The sequence below is a fragment of the Pieris rapae genome, chromosome 12, assembly GCF_905147795.1.
Source record: "Pieris rapae chromosome 12, ilPieRapa1.1, whole genome shotgun sequence".
In the NCBI taxonomy this organism is placed as follows: Eukaryota; Metazoa; Arthropoda; class Insecta; order Lepidoptera; family Pieridae; genus Pieris; species Pieris rapae.
In genome coordinates, this window is record NC_059520.1 from 2,324,818 (window position 1) to 2,344,096 (window position 19,279).

At 30.6% G+C, this 19,279-nt stretch overlaps 2 protein-coding genes across 3 annotated transcripts in view; both read left to right on the forward strand.

The window, feature by feature from the left end:
* Positions 1-3,173: 3,173 nt before the first annotated feature.
* LOC110994696 (protein lethal(3)malignant blood neoplasm 1) lies at positions 3,174-9,564 on the forward strand. Of its 2 annotated transcripts, XM_045630572.1 has the most exons (4): positions 3,174-3,278; positions 6,069-6,217; positions 7,380-7,511; positions 7,774-9,564. In XM_045630572.1, exons 2-4 carry the CDS (start codon positions 6,070-6,072, stop codon positions 9,129-9,131), a joined length of 1,638 nt encoding a protein of 545 aa, XP_045486528.1. In that variant the 5' UTR covers positions 3,174-3,278; position 6,069; the 3' UTR covers positions 9,132-9,564. The 2 variants fall into 2 exon arrangements, with proteins under 2 accessions (XP_045486528.1, XP_045486529.1); XM_045630573.1 differs by lacking the exon at positions 3,174-3,278 and having other exon boundaries at positions 6,073-6,216; positions 7,378-7,511.
* Positions 9,565-10,158: 594 nt separating this feature from the next.
* Positions 10,159-19,279, forward strand: part of LOC110994694 — a 37,157-nt gene continuing 28,036 nt past the window's right edge. The window contains exons 1-2 of the mRNA XM_022261491.2: positions 10,159-10,476; positions 16,091-16,140. Of these exons, the coding sequence (XP_022117183.2) occupies positions 16,114-16,140 (27 nt within the window). The 5' untranslated portion in view covers positions 10,159-10,476; positions 16,091-16,113. The remainder of the gene's footprint in view (positions 10,477-16,090; positions 16,141-19,279) is intronic.

Below are 19,279 nucleotides of genomic sequence, written 5' to 3' on the forward strand. Positions count from 1 at the left end.
AATTATATCTTTATATGTAAGAGCAGAGTCCAAAGTTAAAAAAACGAGGTAATAATTTAAAAAAAATTACGAACGTTCTGGCTTTTAATTTATTTCCAACACATAAATATACAGTATTTACTATATTCATAACCTACGTAGTAATAATAATAATAGTTAAAAATTTCAAACAAATTTAAAGAGTTAACACGAGCGTCAGAAATGAAAAATGTGACTGAAGTAGTCTATAAAAGTTTGGAGTTGTATCAGAAATGATGATTATATAAATGACTTATGAGTTCGTTTTGTATTTAAATGTTATTTAATACTTATTTAAACATATTACACATAGGAAACAATTAATATATGTATTTACAAAATCGTGATGACATTAATACTCGTGATTTCCTATCAATAGATCTCTTGATCTGTGGCTTATACATGATCAAACGAAAAATAAGGTTTACCACAGGACGTATTATGGTATTAGGGTTTCAGACAGTAGCTAATAACAATTATATTAAAACCAATTTACACAAAGTTATTGGTGAAACTCGTTATTGAGTCTACCTCAAGGCAGACGCGGCCAAGGATTTTTTGTTATAATAGGTATGTAAAGAAAAATATAATTTATACCAATATATCAAGAAAGGATCTTTATCAACTCTTCATCAACGAAGAGTGATTCAAATCGCCAGTCACTTTCTAATCGGCTTGGTCCCTTAGCGTTGCATAGACATGGATTCTCTGCATCTTCTACCACACATACCATGGAGAGAGTTCGGAGGATTTGAGTGGGTTAGCTTAGTTTCATCTACAGTTTCATCACTCGTCGAAGCAGAATGCAAAAATATACCTGTCACCTCGTCGTTCCAAAACTGATATTTTACGGCAGCTTCTCCCTGAAGAAAAAAAAATGTTACCAGTTGCGGCGTTGTGAGTGTTCTGGCAGCAGTGTCACTACACATCTGATCATCGAAAGTTGGCTCATGTCTGGTTGGCTGAAGTCTTCGCTTCTTATCACTGGGTTCAAATTCAGTTGTAGACCGATGGAATTTTACGACTTTTACATTTGACGGTGAAGGAAAACTTCTTGAGAGAACCGGACTTCCTTAAGCTCAAAACGTCGGCTTTTGTTAGGCATCGCCTTCTTTCCTTTGAGAGAAAACAAATGACGACACCGAAATCTGTGGGTGAGACCAAGGGTTGCAGACAACTTGTTTTTTGTTCTGTAGCAAGACACCACATTTTAGTACATAATAATAATGAATCAGAGAGAAAAAAATGTTTGAATTTGTCTTTAGATATGTATGTGAAGTAAATATTTGTTGTTATTATGAATAAGAATTAAGTTATTATTTGTGTCAAATTAACTGATCCTTATTGAAATTATATGTACCCATTGTTTGCCAGTATTAATTAAATAATATTTCCCATAAAAGTATACTTTATTGTTACACATAAATTGTATTTTATTGATACTTCACACGTATATCCTTGTATAAGTTTCCTGGAGCCATTAATCATTATCAGTCAAGTAAACAATTTATTTATTAACACTAGTTACTCATCCTATTATTTTATTAGCATAGGTCATATTACTCTGCTGAGATCTAAGATGGAGTCGGCATGTATTTTGTGTAATATTTTTTATTTGCTTTTCAGCCAGGCTTAAGTTTTTAGACTATACGTATCTTTATTTCTATAGGTATATTTTATTAACCTTGTAGCACAAAAATATTTAGCAAAATGCTTATACAATGTATAAGACAGTTGTCTATGCCGTTTGGAATTAATGTTTTATCAAAGGTGGTATCAATAATTGTACAGTTATATATGAATGTTTCAGGCCACTTGTACGTTAATATTTTTTTAATATAATTTGTTTAACACATTCCTAAGGTTTATATTGCGACGGAAAACATATAAGTAATATAAAATTACGATAACGCAACACAAAATTACGATTTGAAGTGATATTCCATACTATAAAATAGATACAATATGTTCCAAATATATTTTTATAGAAGAACAATGCAATAACAACAACAATATTTTACTAGTTCGTAGTTTTAATACATGGACTCCACAAAATAGGATATAGCATCATTCTCGGTATTTATGTGATCATTTATATTATTAATTATAACAAATTTTACGGATAGCCTTCTCTGCGACTCAATATGAAAAAATATTTTGTCTAAAATCGACCTTGATTGCCACGGTAATTGTAGAATAAACATAAGCCACTCAATAGTGACCTTATCTTTTATTGAATTCAAAATTTAAAACTATTTTATACGAATAGTTTCTATTCATAAAGTTGACAAGTTAATCTTTAATCAATGATGTAAGGAGTTATTTAAAAAGTCAAGTTCTTATAATAAGCAAATATTTTAAGTGTCTCCTTAATTACGTAACATTGGATGCACAGATTATTCGAGTTGTTTAAAATACTAGTTTGTAAATTACGATTGCTTACGTTACTCTGTGCAAAATACCTTTTTACTTTTAATTAAAAAATCAAAATCCAAACTTAAATTAAAAAAAGAACCAACATTTTAAAAATAGAATATGTTCCAATATTAAATGATTTTATTACCTATTGACCATAACAGAATGACATAACTGAAGTAAAGTCTATGTTGTACCAATTAAAGTTATAACTTTCTTTAATAATAACATATTGTTTATTATATTGAGTTAAACTATATACAATTGTATTAAGTTAAAGCAAAAGTCAAGAGTCATACTAAACTAAACTGGTAAGTAACATTTTCTTAAAATTTTATTAGTTTTCTCGTTTTTCTATCTTCTTTAGCGGTGATAATAAAAATAATAAAGTTTAGAACTTTCCTGTTCTCCAGTATAATATTTTCTCGATTTTTTTTGTCAAAAAAAAAATTAATTCGAATTTGGTATATTTAAATGACAAGGTACTAAAAAAACATGATTGTAGGGTCTACAAAAGCATATCTTCAATTCGATACTTAAATGATTTAATAATTAGGTTTATTATTATTATTACATTGGTTTGTAGTGTAAGTTTCAGACGCCAGATTAAGCGCTAAGATCTCAAATCTAATACGACTTACCCGTATTAATATAAAATATTGTATGAAATATTTTTATACACATCGATAAATGTTTACCTTAATCTTACGAATCTAAAATGTTCTTCTATCCACGTACATCTTCTGGCAAGTAAATAAGTTCGATCGATCTATGTATCGGCACAGTTTCGTGCCGGCATTTGCGCAATAGGCCGCAACTCCGCGCGTTCTATGACTAACTATAAGGTAATTTTTAAAAAATAAAATGCATGTACAATCTTTAACAATACATTTTAATAACATAAGGATATAAATGTGAATTGATTGAAAATACTTAAATTTATCTATTCGCGTTTGTAGCCGTCAATTAACATTTGGTTTATATTTTTTTTTTAAGTTCTTCTCTTGGACCATAGAGATGTGTTGTGATCCTAAATTTTGTTTAGATTGTGTTCATTTTAAACTGTACTTAATTATTACTATATACACCTGTGACGCGCTAATGTTTCGTTTTCCTACTGAATTTACTAAATAACTGACTTTTATAATTTTGCATCACTTCGGCCGCGTGCAAATATTAAAATGTAGTTATAAATCCTAATACTCGTATTTATATTTGTTATGCTATATTACTTAATTAATGACGTTGCACCTATACAGTTAACCCATTGCTACACAAATGCTTAGATACGTTGTCGCGAATTTACGCAGTGTTATTTTTAAATATTTAAAATGTTTGCCTTAAAACATTTAATGCTCATGTTTGTTACAATAATTGGAATACTCTTATGGAAAGTACCAAAATTTAATTATCGAATCAATAAATATTGAAGGCATACTAATTAGCCATGTTTACAATAATTTAAATATGTAAGTTCTGTGTTGTTTGCAGATGTTCTTTATTTAAAATTTAAATTTCTTAAGTCAATATATAAAATAAAATTTTCATAAGTAATAGAGACTGTGCAGGATGCATTTTTTTTTCTATCGTTGATCTGTGGAAGTGTCAGATCAGAATTCTGTGCGTATATATTTTTCGTATTGGCTTCGCCCGTAAGGGTACTTTTTTGGTAAATATTATATACGTACAGGTACGGGAGCCAATCATATAAAGTGTAAAATTTTTTAATCGTTGAATCTTTTAAAAAACGTATATAAAGATCGGTTTAAAAATGGCTTCTTATAACAAAACAAAATTAGTTTAACATTAGTAAATTTTGAATTGATATTTAAATTAAATTCATCACTGTGGCACTGTATAAGAAAACATAGTTTTTGTGCTCTTTCAATATTCTTAATACTAGTATATGTACATAATTCATTTCCACTAATAACTTTAGACGGAAGTTTAAATTGTAAGTCGTTATACAATCAATTTCTTCTGATGGCCAAGGTAATCCTCTAATTTGCAATTCATGAGTAATAAAAAATTGAATATTATCGATAGAATTAGACAAACACAATAAAATTCATTGAAATTAACGAATATTCACATCGATAAAGATATTTACGATCAAGTTATTATATTTAATTACAAATTTTTGCTTAAATGCCCAAAAATAACTTGTATTAATATGCGGCTTTGAGTTTGTTCTATTCGATGCTGTCCGTTATGTCATCGTCAAATTCAAAGACGTGTTAAGTATGTACTGACGTCGTATTATGTACTATTACCGCGTACAAACATCCGTCTACTGAAGAAGTTATGACCATAAATAATTGGGTTTGTATATAGCATACAATGTATAATATTTATAAATAACAAATTAAAAAAATAATCAGTGGCGTTACAACCTCTTTAGGTCTTGACCTCAGATTTCTGAATCTGTTTCGTGATCACTTTTAAATCTAATAGGCAAGTAGCTGTCCAGTGCCTGACATACGTCGTCGACTTTTTGGGTCTAAGACATGTCGGTTTCCTCACGATGTTTTCCTTCACCGTTCGAGCAAATGTTAAATGCGCACATAAAAAGAAAGTCACACACTTGGTGCACAGCTGGGGATCGAACCTACGACCTCAGGTATGAGAGTCACAAGGCCAACACTGCTCATAATATTTCAAGCTGTGTCCTATTTTCTACGTTGTTATACGGTGTTCTCTGTTAAGTCTTCAGCTTCTTAATATCAGTTCGGAATTCGAATACCGTTTCTTTATGCTTAAAAGACAAAGGCAAAATAATACAAATAACACATAAGAAGATTTTAAACGAAACATGGTACTTAAACAATTAATGTGCGGAAGACTAGGGACGGAAGACAACTACTTCTCATAAAGAATGATCCATCACTCACTCATACATTAACTAACACTTACAATTTTTTTCTCCAATACATCCGTACCAACTGACTCTTAGCGAATTTAAATATCGCGATACGATCGAAGATCTTCAAAAGCAGTGACCTCAGGACATTAACATTGTTTTTGCACTCGGAATTTGGAACATTTTGCTGATTATAGACCTTGGGAATATGGGTATGAGGGACGACCCCTTACAAATTCTGTGTCCAAAAACAAAGTTAGGAGTTCAGGCACTTCTTTTTCAATTTCTTCACGACTATAACGGATTGAACAATACTTACCCAGAGCTGGATATATTCGGTAGTGGAATGTCAATTTTAAATAAAACATCAACAAGTTCCTCTTTTATACATAATTAGCTGTTTTGCTGATATTTTTTTATCTGCTTAACAAACATTTCATTTTTATATTATCTTGTATATATTTTAATATTTTTTAACATTTATGTTTACTTAAATTGTCATACATTTTACATAAAAGAGTTTGTTACTTATGACGTAGTTATAGTATTATGTATTTATTTATTAAGTCTACAACATCATACATATTACGAATTCTACTGATAATTTTATAAAACCTTATATCTAATATTTGCGACAGTAAACATAAGTTTTGCAAAATATATATAGGAATTAAAAGAAATACCATTAAAAACATATACAAGATAATACAAATATACAATCAAATAAAATAACCAAATTACCAAATGTATGATGACTATATGGTTTGAATTTCAGAATGGTGTTCACTAAAGTACTAATTACTTTATCCATATTAACAATATTATCAAGAAATGCAAATGGAGTCGATAAATATACCGATGAGAACAGACCCTACGAGTTTGGCTTCACAATAGATGGTGAACAGCATCGGCATGAGAAAAAAGGTAGCTCCTAATTTGTATAACCTTTATTTAATGATGATTATGAGTAGATTATTATTTTTAATAGCCTATAACTGATGGGCACCAGTCGATCCGTGAAGCACGTGTCTAGATCGCGAACTCTCAGCACGGTCTCCACCGATGGGCAACGAGCGACTGTGATTGCGAACGTGTGGCCTACTCACCCACAGGGGGCCATTTATTAAAATTTTATTGTTAAGAGGCAATTCGAAAAAACACTCGACGTTTTTTATTATCTATTGAAAAGTTACTTACTGTCTTTTAAATCTGTAATTTATGTTTCTTAAGTAAACTTTTTTTAAAATACTAAAATTTATGTATGTTACATAGAGAGGGGGGTATGGCGCCAAAAAGGTTGGGCAACACTGCTCTAGAGTCTCTAGCTCTAAAATATTTGTCTAGAGTCTAGACTAAGATTTAAAATAAGTCCAGTAAGTGTAGGAGGCATAGTTAGGTATTCAAAGTAGGTAGTACAATATTTTGATACTATTAAAACTTTATTCTCATGTCGCCTTAACAAAAAGGTACGCTTTACGCTGAGTATTTAAAGTTCGTTATATTTAAATAATAATCTAAAAATGTAAAGTATTAATTCTATGTTTAATTACAATTTTAAAGCTAAACTGTTTGTAAATGAATCTAATTAATCATATCTTTTCTTAAATCCAATCAAATTTGTTATTCGAGTTGATGAATAAATTATAGCAGATTATCTCAATCCGCGTAGATATTTTTTAATATTTTCCTGTCTCCGTATTTTATACACTTTAGGGACTTTGCTCACGAATCACGTGTTATTAACGAAAAATATAACGGGTATCTAAACTATCGGACTTTAACGGAACTGTGTAAAGATTTTATTTCGAAAATTGTTCTATATATATTCATTATATTTCAAATTCGTATCGTTGTAGTAGTAGTATGTTCTTTGGAAGGATCACGGCTATTTAAAACATTCTGCTATCTATTCTCCATATCAATATTATTTAATCAAAGTAAAAATTAAATTAAATTAAAATAAATAAATGTAAGTGGAGGTTTTGTGTTTGATAGAATGTATCAATGTAATATTTTTTTTTAATTTATAGATTTTTAATATTTCTTTTCTTTTACCAAGTGTAATAAACCAACAATGTGTTTTTAGATGAAAACGGAATTATAATGGGAGAGTTTGGGTTCATCACAGCAGATGGAGTATACCACGTGACAGTCTATGCAACTGACGAAAATGGCGCCTTCAAAATATTGTCTATGAAAAATATCCGCGTTAAGCCATGTAAGTTCATAACGCCGTTTAATGAAACTGCTCTTGAGCAGTTGCTAAATTCATCTCTATTGATTTCCAAGAGTTGTCTAAAAAAATTCATATAACAATAAATTTATTTCATTATATATATCGTAATTATTCTGAAATCACTGCATTAAAATATCATTCTGTTAATAATTATATCTCTATTCACTTGTATCAATGTTTAATGTCTCCAAGTGAAGCTTGTTTACTTTTTCAATGCTAATAAAAATTTCATATAAAATTTCAGATCCTGGAACTGCTTCTCAAAATTCACGGACTGGTCATTCCTTGTCTCTAACAAGCACTTCAAAAACTCCATCGAGTCCAGTCCAAAGAAATGAAGCGCCTAACAAAGATACGCCACTATTACGAACGTCGCTTACTTCATCAATTGAAAGCAACCATCCAAACATTGATGGAACAAGAATCGAGAATGGGCCAAAGCCACCATTGCAAATAGTAAAACAACCAGCTTCACCTGTACAGGCCTGCTCTCATTGTAGTTTACCTACAACTACTACAGTTGCACCAAGAATTGATCCACCAACTAATTATCAGCAAAATCCATATAACTCTCAAGTTAATCAAGAAGGTCAAATAGACAACATTCCAGTTGAAAAGAAATATAATCAGTTTACGAATCAAGCCTCGCAAAACTACCAACCGCAGACTAACCTCCTAAATAATTACCAAGGAAGCTCTCAAGCAATACCTGAAGTTTCCAATCAGGGTCTAAATAGAAGAGCAGAATTACCACAGCAAGAATTAATTCCCCCAAATAACCCAAGTCAACAAAACTACAATAATCAAGTTACATCATACGAAAATGCAGAAACTGATAATAGGATGCAAAATATTGGATCAAACAACAATTATGATAACGCAGACCAAGGGCCAAATGATCCATCAAATAATCTTCTTCGATCTGGATTCAATACTCAAAATCCGGAAATAAGTGCTCCAAATAGTGAAATAGAACCTCCTCTTGGTAATTCATATCAAGGTACTCCACAGATACCTCAGAATTATGCACAGAGTCAAAGTGTCTCAAACTCACCAAGTCATTCAATTGAGCGTAACCCGAAAAGTTACGAACCAAATATAGGAGTACCTCAAAACACTGTAGGAGTACCTCAAAGCGCTGTAGGAGGTGTCAATTTAAATGAATACGATACAACAAAGTTGGAACCTCCAAAATCTCCAAAACTACTATCGGCTCAAATGCAAATAGTTAACAAAAACACGGATATTTATCACAAAAATCCTGGTGAGAAAGATGGACTCCCAGAAGGTGTTACAAAAGACTATATGATGGGGGTGTTATACGTCTTCAACTACACGGTTGGTTTCCATGGACACTATGAAAAGGGATTTGCTGATGGTTCAAAGGAAGGATACTACTACGTGACAGGCAGAAACGGAGTTAGAACAAGAGTAGATTACGAAGCTGATGAAAAAGGTTTCCGTCCTAAAATTACTGAAGAGGTGCTTGATTTGATTTCTGATGAAGTGCCAAAACCTGAAACGGAAAAGCAACCACAGTACGGGCTTAAAAGCTATGAATTCAAATGGCTTTATTTCCCAGTTGGCTCAAAACAAAGATAAAACGTCTGAAAACTGACCTTGTTCTACTGTTTTCTTTAGTTTGTATAATAATAATAAATAAAATCACTGCCATAAATTAAATAAAAATAACTAATATAATCCCATATAATAAGACTTAATTATATAAGAATTTATTTACTACGACTCGGCTTTACTCTACTGAATACAAATGTATAATACAACATAAGCTATTTTATCAAAAGCTCATATCTATTCCACATATCAAAGTATATAATAATACGCCTATTTATAAAACAACGCAATTAGTATTAACTGGTTTCTACTAATTGTAAAATTAATAGAATTCTCGAATAAAACATCTGAATTACAAGTATATAAAACTAGATTATACATATTATGAAGTGAGAAAAATAATTATGTAATTTTTATGAAATAATTATGAAATAAAAACACATCTGTATGTTTTTGACTATAATTGACCTTTATACTTGAGACTGTCTGTTTGTTATCAGTAATGTATGGCTAGTTAAATTGCACTACAAGTACTTTTTGCCCCTAATAATTTTAAAAGGCAATTGCTATGCTTAAAGAATCATTTTTGTTTATTAGTAGCAGGCATTTTTAAACTAAACACTTAATATATGTTCACCAATCTGTTTACGATATTTCGTGACATAGCATAGACTAAAAATGAAAATATAAGTCAAATATTATAGCCAATTTATGTAATTGTAAAATTTAATATTTATTTAAATAATAGAAAAATGTATAATTCAACATTTCTAATGAAGTATGTTTTTTTTAATTTAAAGAAACGTAACAGTTCTAAACTATATCTATATACCCGTTTAAGCTACTACGTAACGAAGACAATAATTTCTATTCGATACTAAACTGGCGCGAAAACAGTAATACAATATCATGAAGACCGCTTTTCTATCTAAAAAATTGACCTTGAATTTGTGGGTCAACGGTTCATTTGACCTGATCTGCAACAGTATGGACAATAAATCATTGCATAAGACCGATGAATGAGATAGTACGGTTGATAGCGCATACTTTTGGCGGGAAATCTGTAGCAGTAACAGCAGAGTCGGCGCGTGCGGTACACGCGTTCGAAATTCAAATCCAAGCCCGATGCGATCGCGAACGCGACGTTTTGTCTCTTAATCTTTTTGTTCTAACAATTTGTTTAAATGGAAGTATTGAGGACGCACCTCATTTCCTATTGTTGCGATTCTCTTTTACATGCTGTGAATATTCTTTGTTAGCTTACAATAGCTGTTAGTTCTACTTTCGGAAATTTTAAATGCAAGCAGCCCCTGTGAATTTAAACGTCGTTCTATTTGTGAACTTGTCACTGACGGAGGCTGAGATTTAAGAGGTTTGTATATTATTAAGTAGATATAATATTAACCACACGTGAGACAAATTCTGCTGAAACTAAGCTACGTAAATTGCCAAAATGAAAAGGGACGGTAAAAACTTTCGCTAATAACTACGAAATATTAAACAAAACATAATTTATCAGAATACTAAGCTACATGAATGCGAGAATTTTTATTTTATTTTATATTGGCAATTTACAAAATTGCTTAGATATCATTTCGTGATTATAAGATTTGGTCGACTTTGTTGCTAAAATATTTTTTATAGGTACATAGTGTCTATAACCTATGGAATTTTTAACATGGTGCATCTATTCCCAGAGAGAACACGCCCTAAACAAAATTACATTACAGAGCTGGGTCTGTCGACGAGTTGTGGGACAACATAAAGCATATATTATATTTAATTCATCAAACCCACTCGTTATCAGAAAGACCCTGCCTGTCAATGTCAAAACTTGAACCTGTCATTATTAGCGTATGTTATATCACTGCGCTGAAATGCGAAGGTCTCAATTTGCAGGTCTATGAAGTGGCCTTAGTTCTTAATTATATAGATGTAGTACATACGTAATAATTTAGATCTTTAATTCACTAAACAAAATATTAATTTGTAATCTATTTTTAAGAGATTAATTTTGATAAAAAAAGCTACCACAAAAAGGTCTTTTTATAGGAATTACTAAAACAATAAAAATATTTGATAATTATTATATAAGAATCTTAAATTTAGTGTATTTTTAGTTTGTTTTCTTGACAATATATATATGAATATATATTGTTATATAAATCTTCTTTCTTTGAATATATTATGTTATTTTTATAAGATTTTGCTAAATTTTTTAATTTTTTTACACCGGCTTTGCGTTAAAGAAGATATTTATACAATAGACTCAAATTAAATTTAGCATACAAACTCAATCTTCTAGAACTAAACCGCTGAATCCCTGTTGTATTCTCTTCTGTAAATTAGATATAAGTATTTCAAAAAGTTATTTCTTTTATATTTAAAATATCTAGATTCAGTTAAAACAAGTTACAAGTTGTATTTCTTTGCCGTAACAAGATAAAAATCTTTTCAAAATTCTACGATTGTAGAAAAACACTACACAATAGAAAAAAGTTACTTAATACATTGAAAGTTGTATTAAAATGCATTATCTCGTTAAATAAAGTTTGTTCGATTATAACAAAAAAAACTTAAATGTTGACTGAAGCTGTCATAAACATGGTGTCGGTTTTTGTGACAACGTACGCACGCGTCGTAAGAATATACTCTCATCAATTTTCCCTAACGCGCCAAAAGAAGTATTACTTCAAAGGATAGTTAAAATAAGCATAGTACATGTTATAATTATTGGTGCTTAATTCATTTCCTATAAATTTGTAACACTAAAAACGCATTTTTCAAAAATATAACCATTAATTATGTATATAGATTAATTAAGTGTAATAACATACAAATTACTTCCTTCCGTTGATCAATTAATTTTAAACGAATAATTGCCTAAGCGTGACAATGACGCAGACACGTTTAACAGTTCTGCTTGACCGACTGCACAAATAGAATTAATTATCTCGAAAAGCCATAACCCAAATTTGCAGAATCTTTGTCTTTTAATAAAAATTATAGGCAGGCATGCCGTTACAGCAAACAGTTTTTCTTTGTGTTTCTTAGTTGTTTCAAGAGTATGTGGGTAGATAAGAATAATTATGAGTATTTATTCATTAGTCTATCCTCACTTGCAGTATGTAAATAGTATGTAGGGTTTTTGCAGAAATTGCTCACGATGCAAATATTTTAATCGATACCAACTCCGGGGAAATAAATACAGATAACACAACATTTTCTGCAGCTGTAATACTTTTTGACATTTAACACCTTTTGTCTTCAGTCACCGTGACCACGCACGCTGTAAAGCACGCGAAACGTCGGTTTAAATTTAAAATTATGTCCAAATAATTATAAGTTTAAATACAATAATACATAACTATAATCCGTAAAAAAGTGTTTTATTAAATGTGTAAAAGTTATGTTAATAAAAGACAATACTATATGGCTATTTTTTTTTTGGGGATTAAGTAACAAATGTTTCAAACATGTCAGAATTCGTAATGTTTGTAAAAGGCGATGGTATTATATAATCGTTTAGTCCACTGGTTATAAAACCCTTAACCAATTCGGAAGTTAAGTCAGTGATTGAATGATAATTGATTACACGTATGATTAACTATTAAATAACACAATGCATAATATACGGAAATATTAAGATATTCCAAATCACTCATTATGTAGAACTTACGTTCATTATGTCTATGAAAAGTCTATTGATGATATCAGCTATGACCACGTTTGAAATAGTACTAAACACAAAATATTACTAAACATATTTATAGAGTCACGGGACGGTAGGAAACGCCAAGTAAGTAAATATTAACTAGTCCATTTTTATGATAGGGGAATATAGGAAAAATAAATAGATGTCTTCTAGGTCGAGCACTCTTTTCGTGGTAACATAAAATGAGTTGAGATGTAAAAGAGATTCAGGTCTGCACTGCGAGCATAAAAGCCTATAGAGAGAGAACGTTGAGGTATTTGCAAATTTTTATCTATTTATTTGCTAATAAATGGACTGCCGAGACAGGTCTTAAAATTTTTGTCACTACAACTAACGGAATCTATTGGAAAGAGGCGTGAAAAAAGGACCAATATCCATAATCCGATGCAAATTAACTAGCTAGGCCTACGTAAATACATGTCAATGAACACATAATATCTACAAAAGGTAGTTATTATTAAAATATAACCGTTTTCACCTACTCATTCCCTTATATGCAGTCTGTCAATAAACTATTAAGGAAATTAAGAAAGGAGGTACTGTTAGAAAAAAACAAATATTTTCTCTTCATTATTTCCAGTTTTAATCAGCTTCTTTCTGACTTTTATATCATATTAATAATATATTCCAATACTAGCTGCCCATGCGAAGTTCGTTTCTCCTTGATGTGATTTTTTTAGCCCACTCTTTTTAGTACATACTAACCTGGAACATTTTGGTACGCCCTCTTCTTGAAGGATATATTATTTAGTATTAATAAAGTTTTAGTTAGTTTTTATATTTTTCATTATAAAAAGGTTATTCTGGTAAGGATTGTTAAATTACAATTTCATTGGAACCATTGGAAGTGCGGAGTACCCCGATGTATAGGTCTCCTAGACTTAGTTTACAGGCTTCAATACCTGCTAAAACATAACTTGTACAAAACAACGATAGCTGGTTAGCTAGTATTAAATTCTTACGACTCCAACATGACATAATACACAATATTTGTATGTGTATAATTAGTTACGTGCTTCAAGTAAACCACAACTATTGCCCACTATTGAGTTACCCATCCGCGTTTCAAATTGTACCACTTACGCAGAGAATTACTCAAGAAAGACCTTACGAAATAATATCTGGTTTAAACACAAATTGATTTTGTGATAATTATTTATTTATATGACTTCCTTTACGCAATATATTGCGAGAAACGTTGGCAACTGTTTTTAATTTGGACATCATCAATTATTATCTCATCCTATACACATCAACATTTTTTTTTCGATTTTTTTCATATTTTTACTTACCGTAATTTTATTAACATTAAAAATTACGTTCATAATAAGGTTTAAGTTTCTATTGACTTTCTTTTTTTTTTTATAGAACAGGGGGCAAACGGGCAGGAGCCTCATCTGATGTTAAGTGATACAGCCGCCCATGGACACTCTCAATGCCAGAGGGCTCGCGAGTGCGTTGCCGGCTTTTTAAGAATTGTAACAGTCTTTTCTTGAAGGACCCTAATACATTTTTAATACAAAAATCTATATTAATAAAAATATATTTTTATTTATTTTGTCAAAGATGGAATATACTTTATTTACAAAAATGTACATTTATTTCTTGTACCTATATGTTCAAAATTTGTACAATAAAACTGCAAATCCTTCAACATTTTTTTTAAATTGTGGACGTTGAACGGGTAGATTACATAAAGACAGAATTGTATAATACTTTCAATGTTACGAATTTGATAAACCTACAGAATTTTTTACCACGATTTAGATCCCTTCATTATGTAATGTAGATATTATCAACAATGTACACGTAACAAAGGTTCCCATAACATTATATAAAAAATAATTATCAGCTCTGAAATGACAAAGTATAATAAAAATAATAAACACACGATGCATATTTTGTTTATAGACAAGGTACAATAAAATTGCCTCCTTGTTATCTGATCCAGTCACAGAGAATTATAATTTCATGATAGCTAATTTTAAATTCTGGGTCACAGATAATGAATCATGTTAAACATGAACTTTCAAACTTGCAGTCTTAACAGTAGTTTAAAAAAAGGCATAAAGATTTGACTAATATATATCTGTCTCATGTAATAATGTACGTTCCCCTACACTTCCGAAACGGCTCGATCGATTCTTATGAAATTTTTATGCGTCTTCAATAAGTTTGAGAATCGGCTACTGTCTATATTTCAAACCCCTAAGTGGTGACTCATCGCCTCTGCGCATTGTATAGCTGAAATAAGAAATAGTTTGTTGTCGGAATATGATGACACGGAGTTGGGTTGGGGATGATGAAAATTCTTACCTAATTCCTAGTTATTAGTACGTTTTTAATAGAGTAGGTTGTTTTTTGTTTTCAATTGTCACAGCCTACTCGTACATTTTCAATATCACGATAATTTCACATGGTCACGACTTTGTTTGCAACAACACCCACGCCCAACCTTGTAATGTGGAGCGCATTGATGTGTCTAATTAATCGTATTTAGGTATTGAAATCTTGTCTTGTGGCGCAAGAAACCTAACAATTTTTGAATAAACATAGATAAATAAAAATATTTTTATTTTGTCAAAGATGGAAGACACAATATATACAAAAGGGTGCATTTACAAAAGAAACAAAACGATTTAAATTATTAAATACATAAGTAATACCTAATTTGATTGCGATGTGTGATGGAGTAACAGTGAGGGTATAAGGAGGCATTTTCATGATGCAGGTAATTTTGCGAAGTCAAATCAAGGCTTGGTTGATTTGACTTTACATTGGTCAAAAACTGACAAAACTGAGTTTTTGCTTTGTTTGTGTTGATGTGAGGAACATTAAACATAGCACGACTACGAACTCTTTTTTCTTGTTTGAACACTGATAAAGGTTTATATAATATAGAATAGTACAAATGTAGCTTTATTTGGCTTATGGGGTAGAATAGCAAACCCTTTAATATTTATAAGGTACTAAAAAGCTAGAAAAAAATGGCGAAACGACCGCATGGCGTCGCTAGTACATAAAAAGTAAAGTTTCTTTTGGGTCTTGATATTATGTAGGCTATAAAAATTAAAAAAATTAAAATAATACAGCAGATGCGTTAAAAATTAATGTTACAAAACTTTCAAAAACATTTTTATTCATGAACTTTTAAAATGGTTGGGTAGATTTCTTTAATTAAATACATATTTTAAATTTAAGATTGGGAAGTTCTTATGTCAAATATCTTCTCCTCTAGAAATGGTATTTCAAACGCTGTTTTTGTTTTCAGATACTACACAGCTGTGATGAAAAATGTATAAACAAAAGCTGCTACTCTTGGTATGTATTTTTTTCTTCCTCTAGCCGAGTTTACTAACTTACTTTTAATATCATAATGAAACGACGGACTAAGTTTAGTTTTAGTTGTGAACTATATATGTAAAGTGAAAATTTTATACACATGAACTTGGACAACACAGAGAAGTGCAAAAATTTGTATAAATAAACACATTATTATAATAAACATATAACATATTTTTTTTAATATTACTTAATGTTACGTATGGCTAAGGTTCAAAAGCCAGGGGATGCTTAAAATTAAAAAAAAAACATTTTCAACCAATAAGCCTAAATTAATTAATTACAAAAAACCGCCAACTTAGCGGTTTCGCCGCCAAATGTAGCGAATGTTTTTATTTGTAGGCGCTGAATAAGATTTATCACAGTCATAAATCAACCTAATTACACAAGTAATTGAAGCACTCTCTCGTCTCTCTCTTGTTTAGACTGTGATGAAAAAGGACAGATGACTTGAAATAAAACTATATAAACTGATATTAATATTTAGGTTGGTCCGACCTTACGCTCATTTTAACCGAATCTTAAGACAAAAGCGCTTTTAAGTATTCAAAAAAGCGCTTTTGTCTGAATTGGGCCGGATTTTAATAGAACGTTGATAAAATTTAAGGCTAACACCCTCTGTCTTCTTTGCCGATGAGTAGGGATGCCAACAGGCTCGAATTTAATGACGAGGAATAAGAGATACCATGATGATCTTATGTTCCAAAATAATCGTATTTATTTCTATTTTATTAAAAAAAATGCTTGAGAGCGCTTTCACGTATAACGCCCTAACCCGTATAAGCTTAGTAAATTTAAACATAAAATTATCATATACCAATTAAAAATCAATACCCATAAAATGCATGAACTATTAATAACCAACGAAGCGTGTATATTTCTTTAAGGCAGAAATGAGTTTCACTTTTTGTATTCTCACATATGTATTGTTAAGTGTTAATGCGGTAAGCGTTTTATATTCGTTATTTAACGAATGACGTCATATAATTGTGTACCATATGTACGTACATTTTAACGAGAAATCAAGTGTAGGCTTTGGTGCGCTGTCCATCTGTGCATGCGAAACTTTAATAAACTTTATCAATTATTTTAATATCTAAGTCCTGATATCGCAAACATGTTAGTGCAAAACCTATATATATATATATCCGGATAGTAAGATATATTTAAGATGATTATTTAAGCATAGTTATGGATGTCATGTAGTCATGACTGTTGTATAGAAAAAATGGAAATATTTGTATTTTTGTTTGAAACTAAAAAACTAAAAATCATTACTGACTACTACTGAATCAATTAAAAACATTCAATCACAATTAAAATGCTACATGATCTTTGAGTTACACAGACTATTATAAAAATTAAAAAAAAAACCAGTTGTTAATCAGCAGGAACAACAATATTAAAAAAGTCTTTAATAATTGAATTTGTATATATACTTTATCCTGCAATTCCCAGCTGAGTAATAATTGTTTCTGATTATAATTAAAGACATACCAGTTGAGTCTCAAGATACATAAATGTAGATATGTAAATGTAGATGTAGATAGAATGTTCAGTTTTACTTCAAATAAACTATTTTAAAAAAGAGTGCCGGCAGAAATGAAAACTTGCATATTAACGTTCTGCATTTTCGATATTTTAAAATGGTTAGGGAAAATTTTGCACGACTTGCTTTAATTAAGGATCGGTTCGTTTGTCAGACACTTTACCAGATTCCTCATTTATTACTTTCCAGGTAGCTTTTACTTTATCCATGCTATTTTTTATTTTTGAACTTAAATATCGTGATTTTGCAATCTTTTTTGAAATTATTAGAAAACAACCTAACATATTCCCTAAATTCCTCACTGGTGTTATATTCCTTTTCATCATACATTTCACATTATTATAACCTATTCTATGTAACTCCACATTTGCCCAGTCACAAAATCTTTTATCTTTATTTAATTTATCAGTATAAAAGAATCATTTATGCGGTAGAATACAATATTTAATTATTATTACTAAATTTAAAAATACGCCGCGTCAACTGTCTACTCTTCATCCGTCTTACGAATTTTCGATCAGGTCACGTGTTCTGATACGAGTTCAACATTTTTTACCCATTCCAAATAAGTGTACAATCCGCTAAAGAAGTTTTCACTTCAAAAATGAACGGCCCTACAACCTGAGGTCTGGGCCTCAGATTTTGCAGATGCAATGATGAAACAGATATGTTTCATTATTATTTGTCATTTTTTGTGAGTAAGAAAGTCCATTGGTGCACAGCCGGGGATCGAACCTACGACCTCAGACATGAGTGTCACACGCTGAAGCCTCTAGGACAACACTGCTCCTATATAAATACATTATTTATCATAACTTATTTTTCAGCTATACAACAAGGATGTTATATGTATTATTGAAAAGGTAAACAGTTTCTATTTTTGTGAAATCTATATATAGACCTTTTTATAATGAGTTACATCTATTTCCGGTTTCGGTAAGTATATGTGGTTTATTCATAAATATAACGTAACCGCAAATTCCTATGCAAATTATTAACATAAATAATTTTATAGAAAAGTATCTCATGAATATATCAAATTTCTACGCCATGTGTAACTATTTTGCAAGAATTTATTTTTATTTGTTCGTTTATAATGAAACGCGGTCAAAAATACGTACTCTCCTTAATGAGATTTTTGTCGTCGAAACATTTTCTTACTGATAACATCAGATGAATAAAAAAATAGGTGAAGAAAACTGTTTAGTCCAGCAATTTAGAAACACTTGCTTATAAGTATATAAATTACATATATATACTAAAATTAATAAAATACCAATATTTCTCTTATACATAATATGTTGTTCTTACTACACCTGACCCTATATGTTTTCACTTAGCAACAAAATAATAGTAAATTTTCAGGGAGTACCGATATGCGAAACAACTAAACCGAAACACGAAAATCCCAACCTACCATCACACGAACCACTGCTACCAAACGTCAAAAACGGAAAATTTTACAACTGCTCATCAGGCGTATGTGAACCTGTCACTTTGTACTCTCTAACCCAAGTATCAAACCCTTTAAACTTCTGCTATCAACAAAGCAATGAATACAAATGCCAA